General features: G+C 38.5%; 1 protein-coding gene across 2 annotated transcripts in view; it reads right to left on the bottom strand.

Annotated features, from left to right (window-relative positions):
* Nucleotides 1-220: 220 nt before the first annotated feature.
* The window catches only part of LOC121168801 (TLC domain-containing protein 4-like), a 61,481-nt gene continuing 35,122 nt past the window's right edge, over nt 221-26,579 (bottom strand). For both annotated transcript variants that reach the window (XM_040999172.1, XM_040999174.1), the window contains 2 exons: nt 18,007-18,080; nt 221-3,717 (listed from right to left, as the gene is read on the bottom strand). In XM_040999172.1, the coding sequence (XP_040855106.1) occupies nt 3,399-3,717; nt 18,007-18,080 (393 nt within the window). In that variant the 3' untranslated portion in view covers nt 221-3,398. The remainder of the gene's footprint in view (nt 3,718-18,006; nt 18,081-26,579) is intronic.

The raw sequence follows: 26,579 nt of genomic DNA, 5'->3' as shown, positions 1-26,579 counted from the left end.
GCGTCTCACTGCCCAGCAGGCTTCACAGCTTCTGAGAAACCTCTGGGTCGCTCTCCTGATAAAATTACACAGGCTTGTTTCTCACCAAATCCAGAAGACATAACGACACAGAAACCATTACAAAGTATGTTGGATGATGTCAACAAACAGGTGGGCTTGGCAATTTTATCCAACAGACTTAACCCTTTAAAGTCATTTCACTTGCAACCAAAAGCAGAAATATGTTCAAATATTTATTTTAATAGCATCTTTTGGGACATGTCTAAAGACAAAACAGAAGAAACATGCCCATTACAACAGATTCTTCCCCTGTACGTCTTCAACTGCATCACAAATGACACCACCGGCAGTAGAGCCAGGTCTGCACACCAGGGTACCTTTTAGAGTCTGCCACGGAATAACTGACATACAAGCAAACATTGGAGCCAAACAAATCACTAAACATAGAAAGAAAAGAATTTAATTGAAACACCTTCAAACCAGACAGTTTTCTTAAAATGAGAACTTTAAGACAGTACTGGGTCATACATAACATACCTGAGTCCCTCAGGGCTACCAACATCTCTTAACGTAGAATTCATTCATGAAATGCCAAAATTAAAGAGGCAGAATAAAAATTTAATTTCAATGTAGACTATAATGAAACATAATCAGGCATTAATTTCTTTGTACTCATAAAACTCCATTTTGAGTTTTAAGGAAATGACAGCAATTTTAAGAGATTCTAAACACAGAATGAAAAATCTGTAAAGCAAACCTCATAATGCTTAAATCTTCACAACATATTTATAGCAGGATCCATAATCTTCATTCCTGGTTTTTATTCTTTTTTTTTTTTTAGTGTCACATGAAATTTAATTGTTCTAGAATACTACACATTGAAAGAACACTTTTATAATTACAAGTTGTCACTAATCTTTCCTACAAAAATAGAATTACTTAAAAATTTATATCAATTTGTTTTTATTTTCTATAAATATTTTGATAGAGTTAAGTATCAGAATGCCCAATAGAATCATTTAGATTAACGCATGTAGTCAAAACACTTATTATCGAAAATGTCTAGCAAAAATCTGTCATTTAAAAATGAAAAATTCATCATTTAATAAGTGATATGTACTGTCGTCATTTGTATTTCAGATAAGAAACACAAAACACCAAAGCTCTTGTAAGGATCTGACTTCAAGGAACATGGCAGTTTATAGTGACATTTCTATTTCATGTGTGTTATATAAGGAAATATATGGACTCGGCTTTGGGATACAAATCTCCATGAAGCCAGCCTAAGGGTTGCTGAGTAATAGAATATACTTAATAGTGAGAATGTCAAGGAAAGTCAAAATCAAGCCTTAAATGGAACAGCAACTTCTGGAACTGCTATATGAAGACATTATACCTATGTACTATACTCACTTTGATGTTGGATTTAAATTCTGCGATAAAAACAAGAATGATTTAAAGAGTAAAAAATATGTATTTCAAGGCTTATTTCTTTCTACAGGAATGAATTTTCAAAATAGTGCTATAATATAAAGGCTTTCCTTTTTAAAAAAAAGTTTATTTCTTGCAAAAGAGCAAGAACAAGATAAAATCATTTGCATCTCTGCCCTCTGGAGACAACCAATACATATTTAGGTGCATCTGATGGGGACAGCACTAAATTTAGTATCAATCAATGTAATATTACCTGCTTTCAAGACAAACACTTATACTTTGCATTATTTTAATTAAGTTCATCAAAAATAAATGTAGCATAGGTCAATCAATCTCATTTTATGATTATTGACTAAGATTTTAATTCCCATTTTTAAATGTTCTCAAATTTAACAGGCTTTATCTGCACTGGACAATCAAATCAAATAAAAAAGTCTTTCTCATGTGAGAACTCCTCAAGAAATTAATGGAAAGTGTGGAGTATGAGAAAAACTATGAATGGCTTTCAAAAACTGTTTACGTGAAAATCAGCTGAGATTTTAATTCCATCTATGTAAACTTTCAGTCCCCTCACATTCAGTGAGCTTCCCTTCGTGGTCACACCAAAGCCTGACTGTGAGTCAAGTGGAGGAACTCAATGATAGGTCTTTTGGTTTGGGTTCAAGTATTCACCAGTGACTGATTTAAATTTCTATTTTTCTTAAGGAAGAACAATCAACAAGGTCAAGTATTTGAGAAAAATAAATAAAGGTGATAATAACTTAATATATGAATCTATATTTGGATTGCAGGAACTAAAGTAATTGCACACACACACACACCTGTCAAACCAGAAACACCAGCCATCTACCTTCATGCACTAAGACAATGATTTTGATCACTAGAATACTTAGATTAAATTACCCGGAGGTAATTTAAGAAACACAGGAATTCACAGCACTTGAAGGCTAATCAAGCATGGGTGTAAACTCTGAATAGATAGGAACACTGTTTTGTTTGGTTTGGTATGGTTTAGTAGTTTGGTCTCATCAAGAAGACCTTGATAAATACATACTGCACAAAACTCTGGAACTGATCATGTTGGGTTCTGAACACAGGGGATATTTTGCAAATTGAAATATTTTTCCTAACCAAAAAAAAAAAAACAAAACAAAACAGGGGAAGCACATGGAGACCAGTAGTGTTAAAGCATTTTGCTCAGTGATTCCTCCTTCTACCCTAAATAGTCATACATAAGCATGCAGTTTTAGAAGAAGAAATTCATATCTTACAGAGGTCTATGCAGGGCTTCAGCCTTATCATAAAATAAAAAAAGCAACACTTGAACAAGAAGCTAAAAATAGAAGAAAATGACATTTAAAACCTGAAAATTGCAGAAAATATTTTCTACAGCTAAACTAATGAAATATTCTCAAGTAAAACATTTCATCATTAAAGGATAATTGCATGTTTGAAATGAAAAAAAAAATGGATTATATGTAACAGCCTAAAAAAAAGAACATGTCAACAATTCAGAAATTAAACCTTGTATTGGCATTGACGGTCAGAGTAAGAAAAGACTGCAGCGTAACAGATGTTAAGAGCTATTTGCAGATTCAAGAGAAATTCTTCTTATTCTTTCAGGAAAACTGGTGGCATACATCTTAGGGCACCAAATTCTCTTTCCACTGAGAAAAATATCAGTATAGGTCAAGAGATTTCTGAAAAGATTCACTAGTATATAATCTTTATTGAAACCTTTAAAGTTTTACCCATGCTTATAAAAGGGAGAAAAATGAACCCTAAAATTTAGTTTATCTTTTCTAAAGATACAAAAGAAAAAAAGACACTGAAACCCTGAATAACAATTATAATCAATAAAGAAGCATTGAGAACATGCCAAGAATTAATCCTATCAGCAAAGATAATGCTGGGTGGTAGTGAAAATTGTTTATCTAAGCAAAGGTGCCTTGCAAAGCACACCTTTACTCGAGTTTCCCATTCTGGAGATTATTTCCCGTTTTCTCTTGTCTGATAAGAGAGATGACTTTGACACAGCCTTTTGTAATTTTGATCATCCACATGATATTCATCACATCCAAAATGAGACAAGCAGAGATCCAGATGAACTGTAGTAACGGTCCAAGTCTTCTGTAGGGTTCTGTTCCATACACGGAATACATGTAGCCATACATAGGTGGCATGGTGGCGATACGTACAAAGAAGAACACTAGGGTCATGAGTATTCCATTGATGACATTAGCCTTGGAAAACTTGGGATACTGCAGGACCTCAAAGAACCACCTGAAAAAAAAAAAAATAAAAGAAACATAGTCACATCGCAGTCTAAGGATGAACCATTTTAATTTTGATTCTGTTTTAAAAACCCAGTACATATTCCAGAATTTCCAGGGAGAGGCCAAGGACCTAAAACAGCCAACACAACATACATTGAAAAAGAAGTTTGGAGAACTCACACTCCCTACTTCCAAAGTTTACTATCTATCTCCAGGAATCAAGACACCACAATCCTGGTGAAAAACAGATCACCCAAGATAGCAAGATGGCAGCACAGGGTGAGGCAAGATCTAAACTGATAGAGAAGCATTAGCCAGGAAGAAGCAAGGAGGGCAGATTCCAGGAATAGGAGAGCACAGGTTGACAGCAGAGGGGCATCTGGAGACCTGGAGACACAGGGAAGCAGCGGAGACAACAAAGTGATCTTGCAGTGACCAGGTACTTCAGGAGCAGTCAACAGCTGGTGACTGGCAATCAGAGCTCCACAGCAGCCAAATGGGAATGGAGGAAGGGAAATCCAGGAGCTCAGGAGGTGAACCCAGGCATAGAAAAGCCCGTCCTGCTAATCTGCTTGATCCGACCACGAGTACAGAAAGAGGGGCAGACCCCAAGTTTGAGCAGTATTGGAACAGGGTGGATGCCATGGCCCAAACTCCCACCAGTGCCACATCAAAAGCCATTCTGTGCACTGAGGAAAAGGCTATAGGACTAGAGGGACAACAGCAAATATTTCACACATGGTAAGCTGGGAATAAACTTACTTCTGGCTCAGTACATTGCACTGGTCTCACAGGGAAAACAGTATTGACTTGGAAACCCATGGGTCCCACCCAAAATAGGTTCAGGTGGCCCCCAGCCCTAAAGCCAGTAGGTTCAAGCAAGACCAGATCCTAGTGACTTAGGACAGCAAGAGTCTTCTTAATCCTGGGCACTGTTCAAACTGGGAGTGGGAGAAAGGTTGTGCAGAAAATGGAGTGGCCACAGCATAGAATCATAAGGGCTGGAGAGTGGCAAGCCAGGAGCTGAGGCTATGGAGACCATGGTAGATGCCTAGCACAATAATCCACACCTGAAACTCACTGGAGAGAGTGGCACAAGTGACTGCAAATGAAGAACTTGGTGCCAAATGCAACCAGTAGGATCAACCCGTAGACCTGTGGATGACACAGCTTAGAAAGTTGCCCTAAGGAGAAGAATCTGCTAACCAGAAGTTCAATGACCAGGAGCAAAAGAAGAGACAGAGGCACAATGAATATTACTAATGCCTCAATGCAAAGGAGCAAAAGCCTTTTTCACCCTCAGAGTTAACTAAGTAATACATCCAGGAAATGGGGGGATAAAGAATTTTAAAAACTTGTTATAAAGCCTCTTAACAATAATGAGCAGCAGATACAGGAGTTCAAGGAATTTAAGGAATATGTCACACAGGAAATAACAGCAATGAATCAAATGAAACCTGATATATTAGAAATTAAGAACACAATGGATCAAATTAAAAATTCAGTGGAAAGTCTCCATAATAGAATGATGAAGAATTGGAAGCTATTTCTTGCCACAATGGGAAAACAATCAAAAACCTGGAAATGGAACTGAGTCAAGCAAAAAAAAAAAAAAATCAAGAATTAAGAGACACTTTTAAAAGGCCAGATAAAGGAGGAGTTATGGAAGTTCCAGAAGGTGCAGAAAAAGAAGCTGGGTCTGAAGATGTATTCAATGAAATGATAAATGAAAAGTTCCCTCATCTGGAGAAAGAATTGGGAAACAACATACAAGAGGGGCACAGAACTCCCACAGGGTTCACCAAAAGTTATCTTCACTACGTTTGATAATCAAGTTCTATTCAGTTCAAAATAAGGAAAAGATTCTTAAATATGTATGTGAAAAATTAATTAACATGTAGAGAAATCCAATCAGTCACAGCTGACCTCTCAGAGGAAATCCTAAAGGCCAGAAAAGAATGGAGTGACATTTTCCAGATTTTAAAGTGGAGAAACTGTCAACCCAGAATAGGTTACACAGCAAAGCTCTCCTTTGTCTTTGAAAATGAAATAAAATTCTTCCACAGTAAAGAAAAACTCAGAGAATTTGTCTCTTCCAGACGCTCCCTACAAATGATACTTAAAGATGCTCCCTTGACAGAGAAAAAGAATAGCACCTACCAAAACCAAAGGCAAACATGGAGATCATCACAGTAAAAGGACAATAGAAGACTAAATCAAACAATGAACAACCCATTGCTAAAATAAAGGATCAAATTACTATCTATGCATACTAACCCTGAATGCAAATGACTTAAACACATCAATTGGCACAGATTATCAGACTGGATCAAAAACAAAAATCCATCTATCTGTCACCTGCAGGAGAACATCTCCCCAACAAAGACAGAAACTGAAAGTGAAAGGATAGAAAAAGATATTCCAGGCTAATGGAAAGGAAACATGAGCAGGCATAGCCATTCTTATATCAGATAATATAGACTTTGACATGAAAAACATTAAAAGAGATGAGGAAGGATTCCACATAATGATCGAAGGATCTGTTCAGTAAGAAGAGCTCACCATAATAAATATATACACACCAAACGCCAGGGCACCTAGCTACGTGAAACAAATACTAATGGATTAACTGGAGAAATAGACTCCATTATAACAATACTGGGGGACCCTGATAATCCATTAACATCAATGGACAGATCGAAGAGACAGAAACAGAGCTCACCCAGATACTAGAGCAAATGGACTTAGTTGATATCTAAGAACTTCTCATACTACAGAAGATACCATTTTTTCCCCATTACTACATGGAACTTTGTCCAGAATTGATCATGTTACAGGTCACAAAACAAGCCTCAGCATTAAAAAAAAAACAAACAAACAAAATTATACCATGAAATTTCTCAGATTATCGTAGAGTGAAACCACAGACCAATAAGTCTAAACACCCAGGAAGACATGCAAATATCTGGAGACTGAATTATATGGTAAAAATGAGCAATGAGTTAGAGAGGAAATCAAAGGGGAAATTTAAAAATGTATGAAACAAATGAAGGCATCAATACAATATCAACAGTTAATGATACAATCAGGGCAGTGCTAAGAGGAAAGTTCATCTCCATCAATGCTTATGTTAAGAAATTAGATAAGTACCAGGTAAATGAGTTAATCATACATTTGAAGGAGCTAAAAAAATAGCAAAGCAAATCCCAGTTTGGCAGAAAAAAAATAACCAAAATAAGAGAGGAAATAAACCAAATAGAGACAAAAAGGACAATACATTAAGTCAATGCACCAAACAGCTGGTTCTTTAACAAAAAAAAAAAAAAAAAGATACTGCACTTGCTCAACTAATCAAAAAAAAAAAGGAGGGAGAAGATATGGATCAATAGGTTCAGAAACAAAAAGGGAAATATAACAACAGATACCTAGGACACACATAGAATTATTAGGAACTATCACAAGCAACTATATACCAACAAATCAGAAGACCTAGGAGAAATGGACAGAGTCCTAGACACACACAATTTGACAAAATTGAATCATGAGGCAATTAATAATCTAAATAGACCTGTAACAAGCACTGAGATTGAATCATTAGCAAACTCCTCCCAACAAAGAAGAGCCCTGGATCAGATAGCTTCACTGCAGAATTCTACCAATGTTTAAGAAATTACCCCAATCCTCCACAAGCTATTTCAAACAATAGAAAGGGAGGAAATCCTTCCAAATTATTTCTATGAAGCCTGTATCACCTTAACCAAAGCCAAATAAGAGACACAACAGAAAAGGAGAACTACAGATATCCCTGATGAACATAGATGGAAAGATCATCAACAAAACACTAACCAACAAGATCCAGCAGTATGTCAGGGAGATAATTCACCCGGACCAGGTAGGACTTATCGCTGGTATGCAGGGATGTTTTAACATCTGCAAATCAGTAAATGTGATTCACTACATTGAAAAATTGAAAAATAAAAAGCATATGATCATCTCAGTAAATGCAGAGAAGGCATCTGATAAAATCCAAACACCACTTCATGCTAAAAACCTTAAGCAAGATAGGCACAGAAGAAACATTTTATAATACAATAAAAGTAACATATGGGGCCCGGCACGATAGCGTAATGGTTAAACCTCGCCTTGCACGTACCATGATCCCATATGGGCACCGGTTCTAATCCCGGCAGCCCTGCTTCCCATCCTACTCCCTGCTTGTGGCCTGGGAAAGCAGTCGAGGATGGCCCAAAGCCTTGGGACCCTGTACCCGTGTGGGAGACCCAGAAGAGCTCCTGGCTCCTGGCTTCACATTGGCGAGTACCAGCCGTTGCGGCCACTTGGGAAGTGAACCATCAGATGGAAGATCTTCCTCTCTGTCTCTCCTTCTCTCTGTATATCCGCCTTTCAATAAAAATAAATAAATCCTTTAAAAAGAAGCAATATATGAAGAACCCAATGCCAGCATTATACTAAATGGAGAAAGACTGGAAGTGTTTCCACCAAGAATTGTAAGTAGACAAGGATGTCAACATTCACCACTGCTGTTCAGTACAATATTAGCAGTCCTTGCCTGAGCTATTAAACAAACAAAAAAAATCTAAAGGGATTCAAATCGGAACTGAGGAATTAAAATTACCCCTGTTTATCCATGCTGACATGATTCTCTACCTAGGAGAACCAAAAGATTTAATCAAGAAACTATTGGAATTCACAGGATACAAAATTAATGTACATAAATCTATGGCACTCATACACACAAATAAATCTATGGCTGAGAATGAAATTTGAAGTACAGTCCCTGTGAAATTAGCAGAGTGTGGGCCTGGCGTGGTAGTTCAGTGGCTAAGGTTCTCGCCTTGAACGCACTATGATCCCATATGGATGCAGGTTCTAAACCTTGCTGCCCGACTTCCCATCCTGCTCCTTGCTTGTGGCCTGGGAAAGCAGTTGAGGAAGGCCCAAGGCCTTGGGACTCTGCACCCGCATAGGAGCCCCAAAGAGGCTCTGGACTCCTGGTTTCAATCAGTGCAGCTTCAGCTGTTGCGGCCGCCTGGGGAGTGATTCAACAGATGGAAAATTTTCCTTTCTGTCTCTCCTCCTCTCTGTATATCTGACTTTCCAATAAAAATAAAAATAAATATTTAAAGAAAAAGAAAGAAAATATCAGACAGTAACCTTAAATATGTTGGAAGTATCCTAACCAAAGATGTGAAAGAACTCTATGATAAAAATTACAGAACATTGAAAAAAGAAAAAGACGAAGAAATTAAAAGGCGGATAAACTTACTATGTTTCTGGATCAGTAGAATCAACATTATCCAAATGTCCATACTACCAAAAGTAATATACAGATTCCCCACAATTCCAATCAAAATCCCAACAACCTTCTTCCCAGAAATAAAAATATGATACAGAATTAATACGTAAACACAAGAGACTATGAATAGCCAAAGCTATCCTGAAAAATCAAATCAAAATCAAGCTAGATAAATCATAATTTCAGACTCAACACATACCACAGGACATTGGTAACCAAAACAATCTGGTACTGATATAGAAACAGAGAAGATGATCAATGGCACAAAATGGAAAGTAGCCCACACATTTTCTTTGACAAGAAAACTGAAAATAATCCAGGGAAAAAGCCTGGGCTCTTCAACAAATGCTGTTGGGACAATTGCATAGCAGCTTGCAGACATAAGAAGCAAGACCCCATCTGTCACATTATACAAAATTCAACTGTAAATAAACCAAGGACATAAATATGCACCCAGAAACCATCAAAGTATTAGAGGAAAACATAGGAAGCACTATGCAACAAACAGGGATGGGGAAAGACTTCTTAGAAAAGTCACCCAAAGCACAGGCCAACAAAGCCAAAATGAACAAATGGAACTAAAAAGCTTCTGTACAGCAAAGGAAAATAATCTACAAAGCATAGTCAACCAACAGAATGGGAGAAAATCTTTGCACATTACACAACACATAGGGGGCTAAGATCCAGGATTTACATAGATTCACAAACTCAACAATAGCAAAACAAACAACCCTATGAAGAAATGGGCAAAGGAAATGAGCAGGTATTTTTTCAAAAGAATAAATTCAAATGGCTAGTAGATTTATGAAAAAAACATTCAGGTTGCCTAGCTCTCAGGGAAATGCAAATAAAAACTACATTGAGGTTCCACCTAACTCTAATGAGATTGGCCTACACTCAGAAATCTACTAACAACACCTGCTAGCATGGATGTGGGAGAAAGGCACCCTTCTTCACTGTTGGTAGGAGTGTAGGCTAGAGTACAAGCACTATGCCAGTCAGTATGCAGAGTGCAGAGAGAGCCAAAAATTGAGGAAATAAAATCTGCATATGAGAAATGTACCTGTAATACTATATTTACAGCCACACAATATAAAATAGCGAAGACATAGAAACTAACCAAATGCTCATCAAAAGAGGAATAGATAAAGAAACTGTGGTACATCTACTTCATGGAATACTGCTCAGCCATTAAGAATGAAACTCTGGAATCTGCAACCAAATTGTCCCAACTGGAGACCACTATGCTCAACGAAATAAGTCAATCCCAATAGGACAAATATCTGATACAAGGCAATCTTTCTGATATAAGGCAATCTTCATGCAAAACACAAGATTAGTAGCTCTTTCTTTTTTAGAAACTTTTTTTTTTATTGGAAAGGCAGATATACAGAGAGGAGAGACAGAGAGGAAGATCTTCCATCCGATGATTCACTCCCCAAGTGAGCACAACGGCCGATACTATGCCGATCCGAAGCCAGGAGCCTCTTCCGGGTCTCCCACGCGGGTGCAGGGTCCCAAAGCTTTGGGCCGTCCTCGACTGCCCTCCCAGGCCACAGGCAGGGAGCTGGAAGGGAAGCGGGGCTGCTGGGATAGAACCGGCGCCCATATGGGTTCCCATAAGGCGAGGACCTTAACCACTTGCGCCACTGCACCAGGCCCTAGTAGCTCTTTCAATACTTTTTTGTTACATCTCAGGGGTTTTGATATTTTTGTTTTTATTTACATCATATCCAGATGTGAAGATATAATACTGTAGGAATCTCAACATACAAATCAAAGATTGATTCCCAAAGAGACTGTTAAATATATATTGACTATAGGATGGTGGCTTCTCTGCCATTACCCATACCTACAGGGTCAGGATACACTTAAATAGCAGAATGATGGACTTATGACTGTGAAGGACTACACTATTGTAATGATATAGGGAAAATCAGTGTTGGGGATGGGATTTGGGAAAGGGGAAGGGGGAAATCGCAGAGCCTATGGTACTGTATCATAACATAATAAAATAAATAAGTTAAAAATAATGGAAGAAAAAGTCAAATCAAAGAAATGGAACAGAGGCTCAGAAAATGACCCATACAACATATTCAAATGACTGCTGACAAAGGCAATGCAATGGAGAAACCAATTGTGTACTATATGCAGAAAAATTAAAATAAGTAGATACTGTTACACACATACAAAGTAGTTAGGACCCAAAATACTGACAATGACAATTATTGACAAAGATCTGGAGTAACAGGAACACTCAGTCACTCACTGCCAGGGGAAATATGGGCATTTCAAGGAGATATTTTAGCAGCTAAAACTGAACATATTCATATACACAATCCAGCAAACACAACCCTAGATATTTATCCACATGATTTTATTTTTTATTTTTTTTTAAAGATTTATTTTTATTATTTTTTCATTGGAAAGGCGGATATACAGAGAGGAGAGACAGAGAGGAAGATCTTCCGTCCGATGATTCACTCCCCAAGTGAGCGCAACGGGCCGATACTATGCCGATCCGAAGCCAGGAGCCTCTTCCGGGTCTCCCACGCGGGTGCAGGTTCCCAAAGCTTTGGGCTGTCCTCGACTGCTTTCCCAGGCCACAAGCAGGGAGCTGGAAGGGAAGCGGGGCTGCCGGGATTAGAACCGGTGCCCATATGGGATCCCGGGCGTGCAAGGCGAGGACCTTTAACCACTTGCGCCACCGCGCCGGGCCCCTATCCACATGATTTTAGAGTTAATAAACTTACATTTCTGTTAGAAAGCACATGTAAGGCACGTTCTACCCAGTCTGGAAAAAGATGGGGCTTAATGATGAAAATGATCCCTGGGTTAAGTCTTGAATAATGAGTAAGAAGACAGAAGACCTTGCCAGTAAATGGACAAGCTGGCATGAGATCAGAGTTTAAGGAACCATGTGGCAGAAGGAGATAAGATAATTCTCCTTGGAGAGTTTTCTATGTCACATCAGAGGGATCATATGGTATCCTGTAAGCAGCAGGAGCCACTGAGCATTCAACCTGCATATTGCAGGAAGCAGAATCTAGAAGGGAGAAGAAAAGGGAACAGGGCTAGAGGCAGGCAGAAGATTCAGAGCGGGGGTGGGTAAACAGAGCCAGGTAGCGAATATTAAAGTAGTAGCTTTTGGAAGTCATATGTTCTCTGTCATGATGACTCAGTGAAAGCAGTTATGGTAAACAAAGTACATGGCTGTACTCCAGCGAAACTTATTTACAAAAGCAGGCTTGGCTCACAAGGTTATGGTTTGCCACCCTGGTCTAGAGCAATATAACCCAAAGAACTTTCCATAACAACGAAAAAATTCCACAGATGTGTTACCGAATTCAGTAGCTACTAACCACATGAGGCTATGAAACATTTGAAATGTGAAACATTAACTGATTTTTAAATTTTATTTAAGTAATTTAAAAGTCACACAGGTTGTGTATCTGAAAATCCAAAATGCTCCAAAATCCAAAAATTTTCAACTACAGACATTCTGCCACAGGTGGAAAATTCCACCAGTAACCTCAATGCGATAGGTCACAAATTAAGCACTGTAGAAATGCTACATATAATTACCTTCAGGCTAAGTGCATAAGGTATGCATCAAACAATAGTTAGACTTGGGCCCTCCATTCCTACGAGAACTCATTATATACATGCAAATATTCCAAAATCAGATATTTTGGTCCCAAGCATTTCAGACGAAGGCTACTCATTCTGTATGTGGCTTGTGGTTACTCTAATGAATAGTGGTAAGTTACAGGCAAGAAACAGTGGACTAGGGCACTGAGAATGGAGGAGAAGAGGTGACAAAACTAAGAAAGGTAAAAAGTGACAAGGTAGGAACTGGTGTGAACCAAATACAGGCAAGTGAGGACAGTGATGCCTCGCATGTCTCCATGTATTACCGTGGGTGAGTGGACAGTTGGGCCAGATGTACACCAAAGGATTCAGAGGAAGTGTATTGTACTACAGGCTGAATTTGTGACCTGAATTTGGTATACATTTCATTATAATATGAAGATACACAATACCTTTTATTTTTATATCTTTTATTTTATTTTTGCATCTTTTTATATCTTTTATATTATTTTTATATCTAATAATACTTTTTATATTATTTTAGATATAAATGTATACATACAAAGGCACTATGATACAAAGATACTAAGTGACTTGTTCAAGTTCATAGCAAGTAAGCAGCAAAGCTGAATTGCAACCTCATGACAAAACGTATACATAGTTCATTACACCAAGGTTAGCAAAGAAGAAACCTTGAGAGAGAAGAATTCACCAAGGGAGAAGTAAAATGGCAGATGAAAAATCTCTACTAATTATAATTGGTTAGATACACACACATGTTTAGGGAATTAATGACAATGAGAAAAGGCTGACATGTTCAGTACAGATGAAATTGTTTTCAAATAATTTTGATTTGCTGTTTTTTGAATCTACAGATGCAGAAGGCAGAGGCCCAAAGAGTCCATTAGACATTTACCTTTTAACACCTAGCCTGACTCTTGGATTTTGAACTAAGACTGGGAAATTAAGGTGGGCAAAATTTCTGAAGATGAATGGGAAATGGAAGGAAAGGTAAGAACCAACCACGTGTATATGAGATAGAAGCAAACAAAACCAATTCTAACGAGATGAAGATGCAAGGCTGCAGATACAGAGATCATCTCAGAGGCCTTCATCATCCAGAGAGAAAAGTGTAAACAAGAGGCTATTTTTGCTCAGAAAACAAAGCAACCCAAAGTAGAGCATAAAACAGTTGGGGCCAGAGTGTGACGTGGTGGATAAAGCAACTGCCTGCAAGCCGTGCATTCCTTGTGAGCACTGTTTCATTTACCGGCTGAGCCACTTCTGATACAGCTCCCAGCTAATGTGCAGCAAAGGATGGCCCAAGTGGCTTGGGTTCCTGAACTCACAGGTGGAATTCAGAAGAAGCTCCTGGCTCCTGGCTTCAGACTGGCCAGCCCCAGCCATTGTGACCATCTGAGGAAAATATCAATGGATGGAATATCCCCGTCTCTTCCCCTAACTTTGATGTTTAAATAAGTAAATAAATCTCTTTTTTAAAAAGAACATAAGAAAACTAACTGTGGTAGCACTGTGAAGAAAGTCTGGAAAGAGAACAAAGCTAGAATGAAGGAAGTCAGAAAAGATCCGTTATCAAACCAGGGAGACCCTAAAAAACAAAACTAGAATCATGAACATGAAATGAAAGGCACAGTAAAGCATTTCATAGCGAAAAAAAATAAACTCTGATAAATCATCAGATAGAAGTACAAAATGATAACAATATATTATGGTCAAAAATGAGCCACCAGCTGCCCTCCAGCAGGTAGAACTTCACCTCCCACTTCTGGAGGGAGGGCTGCATATAGAAGCTTGCTCTCAGGAAGAAACTGAAGTGGAGAAACTCAGCACACAGCACCTGAACTAAGTGCTGAAAGTCAGAGTCAGCAGTGATGCCATGTGGCTGGCAGTGAACCTCTGTTAAGACAGGACAAGAAGAGTCCTTTATCCCCGTGAGGCCTTCCCCAAACCCATCATTTATGTGGATTCACTAAAAAAAGCATCACACAAACCCACACTGGGGAGAATCTTATGAGAAAACCTAACACTTTAAAGGCCAGAAAAAAATGAAAGGTTATTACAGATCACAGGCAACTGCAGAGACATGACAAATAGAGTATGGCACTCTAAACTAAATCCTCCAACAGAAAAAAGGCACTTAGAAGAAAAACAGATAAAATTCAAATAAATTTGGCATTCATTTTATGGTAATATATCAATGCTGTTTTTATCCTTTTCATGGTAGTTCCATGAAAATGTGAAAGATGTTAACAAAAAGGAAAATAAGATGAGGGGTATATGGGAGCTCCCTGTAGTAGCTTCGAAACTTTTCTGTAAATCTAAAATAAACAGATCACAACCTGGACCCGGCATTTAGACTAGCAATTAACATGCCTGCATTTCACATCACGGTGCATGGGTTCAATTTCCAGTTTCTGACTCCAGTTCCCTGGAGGGACAGTGGTTCTAATAATCGTATCTCTCCAGGGAGACCTGTGTGCATTCCTGGATCCTAAATGCTCCAGTCTACGGTGTGCCTGTGTGTCTGTGTCTGTGTGTGTCTCTGTTGCCCCTTTTCTCTCTCTGTCTGTTTTCTCTCTCCCCTCTTCTCTCTCTGAAAAAAGGCAATGGTCAATACGAAAAGGAAAACATAAAAATAATGTCATTTAATACAAAATCAAAAAGGATAGAATAATTAGGAATAAACTTATCTGAAAAGGTAAGAAGACTTGTATGTTGAAATTACATAACACTAATAGAAGAAATCAAATGATCACAAAGTCCTGGTGTGGTTAAAATATCTACAACATCCAAAGAGATCTACAAAATCATTGAAATATCTGCCAAAATTTCAGTGGCATTTGTGGAAGAAACAGAATAAGATTGTTCTTTTAAAATTCATATAGCATTTCAATGGGTACCAAATAACCCATGACAAAATCGCAGGCCTGACACTTCTGATTTCAAAACACACTGCATTGCCATAAAGACAAATATATAGATCATTGATACAAAATACAATGCCCAGAAATAAATGCTTGGATATATGTCCAAATGATTTTGGCAAGGATACCAAGATCATGGTAGGAAAAAATATAGTCTTTTCAACAAATGGTGTTAGGAAAACCACATATCCACATGCAGAAGAAATATGAAGCATTATACTAAATACAAAAATCAATTTAAAACAAACTAAAGACCTAAACATAAAACCAAATGATAAAACTTCTAGGGGAAAAAAACACAGGGGTAAAATATTAGGACATAGAGTTTGACAATGATTTCCTGGACGTATGTGTGGGCCAGGTCTGGGTCTGGCCAGGCTGGGCCAGTCTGCAGCACCCACTGGCAAGTACAAGAACCAGGATGGGGTGCAGGCCAAGTCGGGATGGGCCACAATACCTTCCTGTTACATGAAGGTCAGGACTAGAGGCTGGCTGCACTGGGCTAGGCTGCAGCACGCATCAGCATGAGCCGGGACTGGGGACAGATCAGCAGAGCCAGGCTGCAGCACCAGACAGAAAATGCTGAGGTGAGGCCGGCCATGCCAAACCAGGCTGCAACACCCACCAGCACACACAAAACCTGGGGCTGGGAGCAGGCTTAGTAGGGGAGCTTCAGGGCTTCTCCTAATAGGCTGCTACTCCCATTGGTGAGAGTGAGAACTGAGACTGGGTGGCGAGTGTGGAACTGGCTGAGCAGGGATGAAACATCCATTGGCCAGAATGTGGGCTGGATTTGGACAGGGCCAGGCTAGGTTAGGCTACTGCATCTGCTGGCACATGTGGGACCCAGGATAAATGTGAGCCAGCTGGACTTTGTAGCAGCATCTGCTGGCAAGTGCCAAGACTGGATGCAAGCTGTGTTGAGCTAGATTGTAATAACCCCTGGTAAGCACAAGATCTAGGGTTAGGGAGTGGGACTGGCAGGAGAACTTCGTGCACTCCTCTGCTAAGCTGCAGCTACCTCTCAGTGGTGAACATGAAAGCCAAGTTTGGATATGGACCAGGCTAGACAAGGGGGCAGAAGCCTTGGCATACCTGTGAACAGGATCTTGAAGTGAGTCAGGCTGAGTTAAGCTGAGGCAATCACAAGTGTATTCAAGAGCCATATACAAGCCAACCTATACCACTGCACATCCCAGCACATGCAAAAACTTGGGTTGGTGGTGGGCCAGGTAGGAGTTATTGAAGGCCAACCCCAATTAAATTGCAGTTCCCACTGGTGTGTGAAAGGGCTGGTTCAACAGAGAGCTAGGTTGGGCTAGGCTACAGCATCCATCAGTCAGTGATGAAAAGGACTCAGGGCAGGACGACAAGGCAGGTGCATTCACCAGTACATGTGTTGGCTGGTGCAGGTGACAAATCGCACCTGATCCTGACAAGAGTCAGGTCTTGGGTTACTCCAAACAAGGTTTCTTGGGGGCTCCAACTAGATTGTTAGATGCAAATCTGACCACAGCAAGAATCACAAGATACATGGTCCAACTTTGGAATGCTCATATCAGGATTGGCCTCCTCAGCTGAATGCCCATGCAGTGAACAGCATACGCAGCTTCACACAGAAGTCAAGACAGCCAGCTCGTCTAGGCCAGCAGAGGACATCAAGAACCACGTCAGAGGATGGAAAGCAGAATTGGTTGGATAACTTTTTAAGAGAACATTTGCAAATCCAGGTTCATGACAGTATGACTGACAATAGTTACGAAGCTCAAGCAATCTAAACGTTGAGGACTTTACACGATGTCAAAGAAGGCAAACCCCAAAGGACAAAGACTGTATGATCCCATTCATATGAAGCTATCTAGAAACAGAATGGATAAGCCCTTGTCAGGGTTTGGCAGAGTGGGAATTAATGTTCAATGGGTATAAGAGTTTCAATTTTGCAATATGATAAAGTTCTAGAGATCTGAGGCACAACCATGAGGACATACTAACACTGCTGGCAATCACTGTTACACAGTGTTAGTATAGTTACTATGTATTGTATAATAGAAATAAAAGCAGTATTTTAAATTTAAAGAATACATACAGATAAAAGGATTTTTAAAATAAGATACTAAGATCCAGTCAGTATCACATTTTGGGGAAAGGAGGAAGTTAGTATCAGGAATATGATCTGGATTCAAGATAAGAAAGTCAACTGGATTCTGTAGTTCAGTGCATGTTACACTAAGTGAAAGAAAAGTCTGGAAAAAGGTGCAATGAAGCATCCACAGAGAGCAGGGCTCAGAGCTTAGCACTGCCACTGCCTAGCTGGAGACCTTGGGTAAAACAGTCTGTCCTTTCCAAGGTTCCCTTTCCTCATCAGTATAATGGTGACAAAATTTTTCCCAAAATAAAGCAAAACAGTACAACTTTACAATAACTAATGATCTCAGGAACTCACCGTTGATTCACAAAAGGGCTGGAAAGCTCCGCGAGCAGCCGATAATTCCCAATATAGCCCAGCACTCCATCTTTCTAGATGATCAACATAAAACAGCAGCATGTCAGGGAGAACATTCTTATCAAAATTCCCAAGTACTAAAGACATACTGAGTAGCTTCTTGGCATAATGTAACAATCAATAGCAAAGCGCACCAAAAGAATTTCTGCCTTTTTCTTGCTCAACTTCTTAGCAGATGTTCTTCATAAGAATTTAGAAATGTTCTTATAATTCTCACTGTATTTAAGACAACAGAGTATATTATACACTTATGCTTACTTATATAGCTAATGTTTACTTATAAAAAGAGATTTCAAGTAGTTGTCTCACTGACCTAATGGATTCTGTAAATAATCATAGGAAAAAATCATAAAGCTGTGTGAACTTCAGAGGGTGAGGAATTCTACAGCAACTAAGTATCTAATAGTACTTTTTAAGTACTATTTGTTTAAGACCATTTTGAAGCAGGAGCACCTTGGAACTGAGATGTGTACTTACCCTGCATGACTGTACATTCTACAAGCCAGTCCGCAAGGCCAAATGTAACTACACACACCAAATCTCGTCTAAAACAAATCAAACTGAAGATCCTAGGACTAAAAAACCTTTAAACCCTACTAAAATGTAAGCAGTTTCTATTACATTCTACCCATTTGGTAATATGAAAAGTATAGCAGAGTTAATAAATAGAAAGCCAACAGTAAAAAACATGCTTTTAAAAAGCCTGTGGAAATGTGGAATTCTAAGTTTATTTTGGTGTAAAAAAATTTTGAAATTAATGTGGTTTTTTCATAACATGCATTTTTCATAAACTTTGAGATAGTACATGAGATCCATGAATTTCAACTTTTCCTACCAAAATAAACATTGTAATGCCATTTTCCATAAAAATTTTATTACACTTCAAAATATTACAAGATTTTCATATTTTAAATGCTTGTTTACTTTTTTATTTGAAAGACAGCAACAGAAAGAGAAGAAAGACAGAAACACAGAGATTTTCCATCCACTGGCACACTAGCAAATGCTGGCTGCAGTCAGAAGTGGGCCAGATTGAAGAATGAAGCTCATGCAGGTCTCTCCCATGGGTGGCACGGGTCCAAGCAGCTGAACCATCGAAAGCTGGATAAGCCAAATGGCCTGGTCTAAAACAAGCACTCCAGCAGAATATACAGGAGTTGCAAACAATTTAACCTGCTGATTCACGAAAGCCACTCACTCCTCAGCCAAGAACTTAAGTATATTTTTAAAATTTATGTTGGGTAAATAGAGCCACTCCAATACTCCTAATACTATATCAGAGTTAAGTCTGCATGTCAAAAAAAATAGCATACTCACCTTCAATACATTAGGTATAGACAAAACTTCAGAAATTTTTCCTACTGATCAGAGAGCGAGCTGAACATCGAATGTATATGCTCTGATGTAGGCCACATGTGTCCTTATTAGTGTCTCACTCATGTTCCTCCCCTCTTGTTCTAACGCCTGTCTTCCTTTCTAAACTGTCAGCTTCACAAGGAGGGTTGTGCCTAGCTCTCTGCAATGTCCTTAGCTCCTGGTCTCCTGCCTGGCACGCAGCAGGTGGCTGAAGAAGCCAGCACTGTTCCCCCTTCCCTTCCTCTTGCCCTCCCCCTGGGGTGGATTGCTCCACCTTATTGCAGTATTACAGATCAAATCTAGTCTTATTTCTTTCAGTGCAAGCATGTGCCTTGCATAGAGTCCAGTATCTTGTTGCCCAGCTGAATTCAACAGTTTCTTGTGGAGACTAACTCTGGTCTGGAGACATAGCTGGCAGATTGTCGTTGTTATAAAATTAAATGCAATTAAAAAAAAAAAAGAAGCCAGCACTGTTTGGCCAGTTTTGTGGCACAGCGAGAATCGCTAAGGTGCAATTTGCAATGCCCTGCACTCCTCTCAGAGTACCTGTTCAAGTCCCAGTTACTTTCTGCTTCCAATGAGTATAACGTGATTTAGAGACTTTTCCATTAGGTTATTTCATGGCTTTTGAAGTCAGAACTGGATTGTCAAACCTTGCTTTTCCAAGGCCAATCTAAAACATTTTATCACCCTTAAATTAATCACCCTTAGTGAATCTAAGATGTGTAACAAGCGAGGAAGGAGGAGTAATGACCTGAATGTTAAAAGCAGCAAGTGAGGGAAGTTGTGTACAGGAGGGCAGTCGCATTTTGGAAGGCCAGGACCAGCCTAAAATACCTCTGTAGGAGAAACGCATACACCAGATTTTGTTACCTCAACACAGAAATGCAAGGAATGGGCATTTACTTGAAATTATGTTATTCTGTACAATTTACTGCCACTCATTAACAGTGGCAACTATCACACATTAGGACTCATCAATTGCATAAGATCTGTATGACTGTATCAATATTTTTATGTTCCTGCTCCTCTGCTTCCTTCCGTTCGGTACTTAAATCTAGTTGGCTATATTATATGTGTTAAGATAATAAATGTGACACTTTTTAAAAGGATAATGCAAATATAACTGGATTCAGAAAGGTTATTGTCTATATTGAATTTAAAGTGACATTCTGTCCCATCATGTAGTAGGATATTTTTACTCTATTTCTTTTTCTAACAGCACTTCTCTGATATCCTAGTAGCCTTTAGAATATCACTCTTTTCTTCAACATAGTGGCAGAATGACTATGGTCAAATGTGTAATCACTTTGGCTTGCATCTCAGCTCTGAGTCCCACATTACACTAAGTCCTGGTATAAACTCTTTTTAAAAAAAAAAAAAAGATTTATTTATTTTTATTACAAAGTCAGATATACAGAGAGGAGAGACCGAGAGGAAGATCTTCCATCTGATGATTCACTTCCCAAGTGGCCACATCAGCCAGTGCTGTGTCAATCCAAAACCAGGAGCCAGGAACTTCCTCCAGGTCTCCCACTAGGGTGCAAGGTCCCAAAGCATCGGACTGTCCTCAACCACCTTCCCAGGCCACAAGCAGGGAGCTGGATGGGAAGTGGGGCTGCCAGGATTAGAACTGATGCCCATATGGGATCCCAGCCCATTCAAGGCAAGGACTTTAGCCACTATGCCATGGCGCCGGCCCGTCCTGGTATAAGTTCAACATAATGATCTCATGCTAAACATTCTTCCAGCAAAGATGTTTGGGCATACAATACTTAATGTTTTATTTCTAGCAACAGAAGGCTTTAGAATCATAAGAACTTTCCAAGTCTCTAGAATCATCGATGCATGTTCCATTTACAGGCATGTTGGGTGGACCAGCCAACCTCAGAGAGCTCCTTCCAACATTTCAATTGATCATATGGGTGATCGCTTATGCCTAACGTAGCCATCACTTTTAGACTCTCTGAATCAGACTGGATGGATTCCAAATAAGTTTTGGTTAAAAAAATTATGTTGACTGTGGCTACCCTTCTCTGGTTAGTTCTGAAACTATCTTATTTTCCAAAAATGAGTAACTATTTTCATTGGATGAGTTTTTGACACAATAGACACATAGTAAACAACTCAGGTACTAACAGCTTGCCCTTTGTTAAGTTCCTCAAAGATCATCAGTTTTTAATTGACAGGACATACATACTTGCTTCACAGTAATATTTTTCTGCATTTATATCCTCAAGTTATTTCCAAATTAAACTACGGCATTTGACCACTCTCTGAAAATACAATTTTATGGCACAACAACATTTGAATATTTTTTCCACTGACAGCAACAAATGACAGTAAATACTGCTGTGACAACTCCATTTCTGGATAAGGTGTTATTCTAAGGTACTGGGAGTGAGACTTTCCAAATATGAATTTTGGAGGGGGACACAATTAAGCCCATGCACTGAATAAATACATACAATAAAAAAATACTTTTACAATCTATATAATTAAATGTTATTCTTTCCATCTGTCTATAACACCCTGATGTAACATGCTAATATATATGTTATGCTAACATGAACATATAATATACACTATAATATGCACATATATATAAAATAATAACTTTCTGTATCAGTGACATCTGGAGTATTTGGGCACTATACTGTAACCATTTTATTTACCTAAACTCTTAGAAAATGCAGTCACAGTGTTACAGATTAACTGTCTTAATCACACTGTTAACACAATAGGCAAAGTCTAAAACAGACCATAAAGGTCATGTTCATAACACACTTAACAATGAATAACCCATTATTAGAACCACCAATCATGACTGCTCTGAGGGGTTTTTTTGTTGTTGTTGTTTTGTTTCGTTTTCATCATGGAAAGTAATTTCCTGGGATGCAGGATTTTTCCTGTAAAGTGGTAAACCCTGGAAATCTCGGCAAGCCACTCCCACCTTTGTTTTCTTATAAATCCATTGTAACACATGATGGAAATCACATTTGCAGCTAAGAAACAGTAAGATAAGAAAACAACAACTCTGAAATCTAACTCATCCAGCTTAAAGAGGCACTTCAAAGAGGATAGAAAACAAACTCCTAGTCACACTTTAAATAATTGGACATTTTATGCACTTATTTTTTTAAGTGAGCTTCCTATTTTAAAAACTTTATTAAATTTCGTTTTATTTATCATATAGGCAGAGGGAGAAAGAATGAGAGAGGGGAGAGAGAGCATTTCTTTTTCCTGATTCACTTCCCAAATGCCTGCAACAGCTGCGACTGGACTAGGCCAAAATCAGTAGCCAGGAACTCACTCAGGGTCTCCCACATGGATGGCAGGTGCCCAAGTACTTAAGCCATCCATCACTGTTGCCTCCCAGGATGTACATCAGCAGGAAGTCAGATGGGATTTAAAGCTGGACTTGATCCCAGTATGTACAGGCATCCTGAGCAATGGCTTAAACTGCTACACCACAACCTGCCCCATGGGTACCTTTTTTTCTGAAATATTTGTTTCATTTTATTTGAAAGGTAGATTTTACAGCGAAAGGGAAGGACTTTCATCTGCTGATTCACCCCTTAAATGACTGCAACAGCCAGAGCTGATCCAAAGCTGGGATCCAGGAGCTTCTTCCCAGTATTCCATGTGGGTACAGGGTCCCAAGGCTTTGGAACCATTTTCCACAGCTTTCCCAGGCCATAAACAGGGAACTGGAAGTGGAGCAGCTAGGACATGAACCAGTGCCCATATGGGATTCCCATCCTGCAGGCAAAGGATTAGCCTCCCCACACCAGCTCCACATATGCCTTTTTTAATTAAGTTTTTTTTCCCCTCATTGTTCCAGGTTTAGGTGAGTTTGCTCAAAACAACTGCTGGGAATATTTGAGTTAAGAAGAGACTAGGAGACTAAGTAATTTTATTCAATTGTAGATAATCCAAGTAAAACAAGAAAGCTGAATTATTCTGTTTTTCTCTCCCTTTAAACTTTGCAGTGCAGTAGGGCAGGGGGAGGGGGAAACTTGGAAAATAGTACAAAGCCAGAACAGGACTGTCTGGAAGAACAAAAAGTGACTTTTGTTATTCTCAAGGAGGAAAAAAGTTATGTCACTGACATTCTCACTTAAGCCACAGAAATAACAGGAATTCTTTTATTGGTATAAGCCTTATTTATATTGCATTCATGTAGGTAATAAACATATATCCTGGTTTCATAAAAATAAATTCTCTCCTTCTCCCTTCAGTTAAAAAGATGGTGATTCTGCCAATCTGCACCTTGGTGACCATCTCCCTCTCTAGGTTGGTTGTTCCAAGTCTATGGGCTCTACAAAGCTCCATCCAATGTGTACAGAACATGACAGACCCAACTTCTACAAACTATTATGACTCCCTATATTACTAACATCAGCCAAAGTCTTGCTAATTTACTTGCTCTACCCTTCAAATACTTTGCCTAGCAATTAGAACCATAACTGATGTTTGTTTTACCTCTAAAACATTTCATGTTTGACCTCTAAAATATTTCACACACTCCACTGATAAAATATTAATTATAATAGCTTTTAACCTTGCAAACAACTCTAAAAATTTCCCTTCAGTTAATATTAACTTTAAAAATGCAAAAATATTATTTATTAACTACACTATCAATAAGATTTTTGATAGTTTAAAAGGCTAATTTTTCCAACTCCTTCCATATGGACACAGAATAAAAAGGAACCATTAACCAAAGTACCAAATTAATAACACAAATATTGAAAGAGTTATTAGTAATAGTGCTGAATTGATACGTTTTCATTTAAACAACTCTGGGAAAAGCATAAACACTCTCCACTTTGAAAAAACTGTCTCTTGAATCTGTAAACAAACAAAACCAACAAAACAAAACAAACACTGAACATTAGGGCTGATGTTGTGGCACAGCATAAAGCCACAGCTGGTAAACCCAGTATCTGATAGGCACACAGGTTTGAGTCCTAGGTGCTCCACTTCCCTTCCAGCTCTCTCTGCTAATGGCCTAGAAAAGTGGCACTAGATGGCTCATAGAGCCAGTGCTGTGACATAGCAAGTTAAGCCAGTACCTGTGATGCCAGCATTCCCTCTCCATGCCAGTTTGAGTCCCAGCTGCTCCACTTTCAATCCAGCACCCTGCTAAAGCACCTGGCAAGGAAATGAGATGAACCAAGTGCTGGGGCCCCTGCCACTCATGTGCAAGACCCAGACAGAGTGTTCCAGGTTCCTGACTTGGACCAGCTGTAGCTACCTAGAAAGTGGACCAGCGGGTAGAATCAATCTCTCTCTCAGTGTGTCTATCCAGGCAATGAACCAGCAACTGAAGCTCTCTCTCTCCCTCTCTTTCTCTTTTTCTAATTTATCTTTCAAATAAACTATACAGCTCAGTGGCATTAAGTATATCCACTCTGTTATGCAAGCATCATCATCCTCATTCACCCTCCAGAACTTTTTCATGAACAGAAACTGTTATATATATTAAATAATACACATATTAAATAACAGCTTCCTATCATCTCCTCTGTCCTATCTTCTCCCTATGAATTTGATAATTCTAGATAATTCATGTAAGTAAAATCAAAATTTTGCTTTTTAAAAAATTTAACAGAAAAATATTGACTAGGGTAGAAAGAATAATCTCAACTCTTTTATTTGTTGGTACTAAAATGAAAATATGATTCAAAATTCAAGCAAATGTAGAGAAAGAAAGGGAGCCATGTGTGTTAGAAAAATTCCACTACTCAAATCTGGGTGGATAGTTGGTGTCCGGAGAAGAGCATGAACGAGTAACCACAGGACATGAAGTTTAGAGCCAGACTGGAACTCCTAGACCAAATTTGTGGGGAAGGCCTTACAGGAGAACTGCTTCTGTTAGCAAACTGTGGAAACTGTCACATCAGATATGTTACATTAAAAAGTAGTGTTCAAGCAAATTCCAAAGTAGAAAACACATAAATGAATGTATGTGTTTGTATACATACAACATATTAATGTATATAAAAATACTTAATTGACCACTTCATTTTGCTATGGGCAATCCCTCAATTAGAAGAATTTCAAACTATATTTTGTACTTCTATATAGATTTATATACATGAGTTATAGAAATACTATGAAACAATACCTAAGACCGATCTCTGACAGTCTTTCATACATTATTATACAATAAAGTTAAAAATATGTCCTTAAGAAAATATTAAGTTTAAAAACACTTTTTCTGGAGCAAAAATTTAACCTGCTTTATCTAATGTAAACTTAGTGGAAAATATGAGGAAATTATATAGCTCTTGCTATTGAATCTTGCTTAAGTAAGCTCTACTAGATGACTATTTTTAATACCTTCCAAGCTAATTTTTGAAATTTTATTATCTTGAAATATAGCCATACAGTTACCATGGATACCTAAAATTTTTTTAGATACCTAAAAATTATTAAGGCTATCTTACTGGGAGAAGAAGAGGTACCACAGGAGTTACATGTGACTGAGAATAAGTAAATCTATTAACAGTCTTTTAAACCAAGAGCTTTTCTTTTTCAGCTTTGCTACTGATAAAATGTTGGTGAATCATAGCATTTATTTGATGCACTACTGTGCAGATTTTTTTCTTAAACACAAGGCCAATATTTTCAAATTCTTGTCTCCCACTCTAATACAGTAAGCCATAACTTTACTGAATCTGACATAACAAATCTTGCATTTCTAATAATACTTCATACACATTTGCTTGCACAGACACTGGGATAAAGCACTAAACCAGAAACAAAGCTTCAGTCCTAAGACATTACATGCTATATAATATCCTGAAGACCCAGGTGGAACCAAGTTTTCTTCCTAAATCACAACAGAATCAGTTAACAAATAGGAATCAAGTTAGTGTGATAATTCAGAGGAGTTGGGAAAGGATGCATATTCAGTGAGTTGTCAAGCTAACATGTTTTCCAAAAAAAGACAACTCTGTGTAAAGGTGCAGTTTGACTGGGGAGAGAAGGTGATTCACAAACAGCACACACAAACTAAGGTTACCAAAGACAAGAAAAGTTGAACAAAGGATAGTGTTTTAACTTTAAAATAAGAAACTAACACTTAAACAGGATATTTCCCTTAGACTAAGAGACCAGCCTGCTATGCTTTCCTTGATAATCATGCC

This window comes from Ochotona curzoniae, unplaced genomic scaffold (genome assembly GCF_017591425.1).
Source record: "Ochotona curzoniae isolate NIBS_2020 unplaced genomic scaffold, NIBS_Ocur_1.0 scaffold_1037, whole genome shotgun sequence".
In the NCBI taxonomy this organism is placed as follows: Eukaryota; Metazoa; Chordata; class Mammalia; order Lagomorpha; family Ochotonidae; genus Ochotona; species Ochotona curzoniae.
Note: the sequence above shows the minus strand (reverse complement) of the source record. Positions and strands in the feature narration are given on the sequence as shown.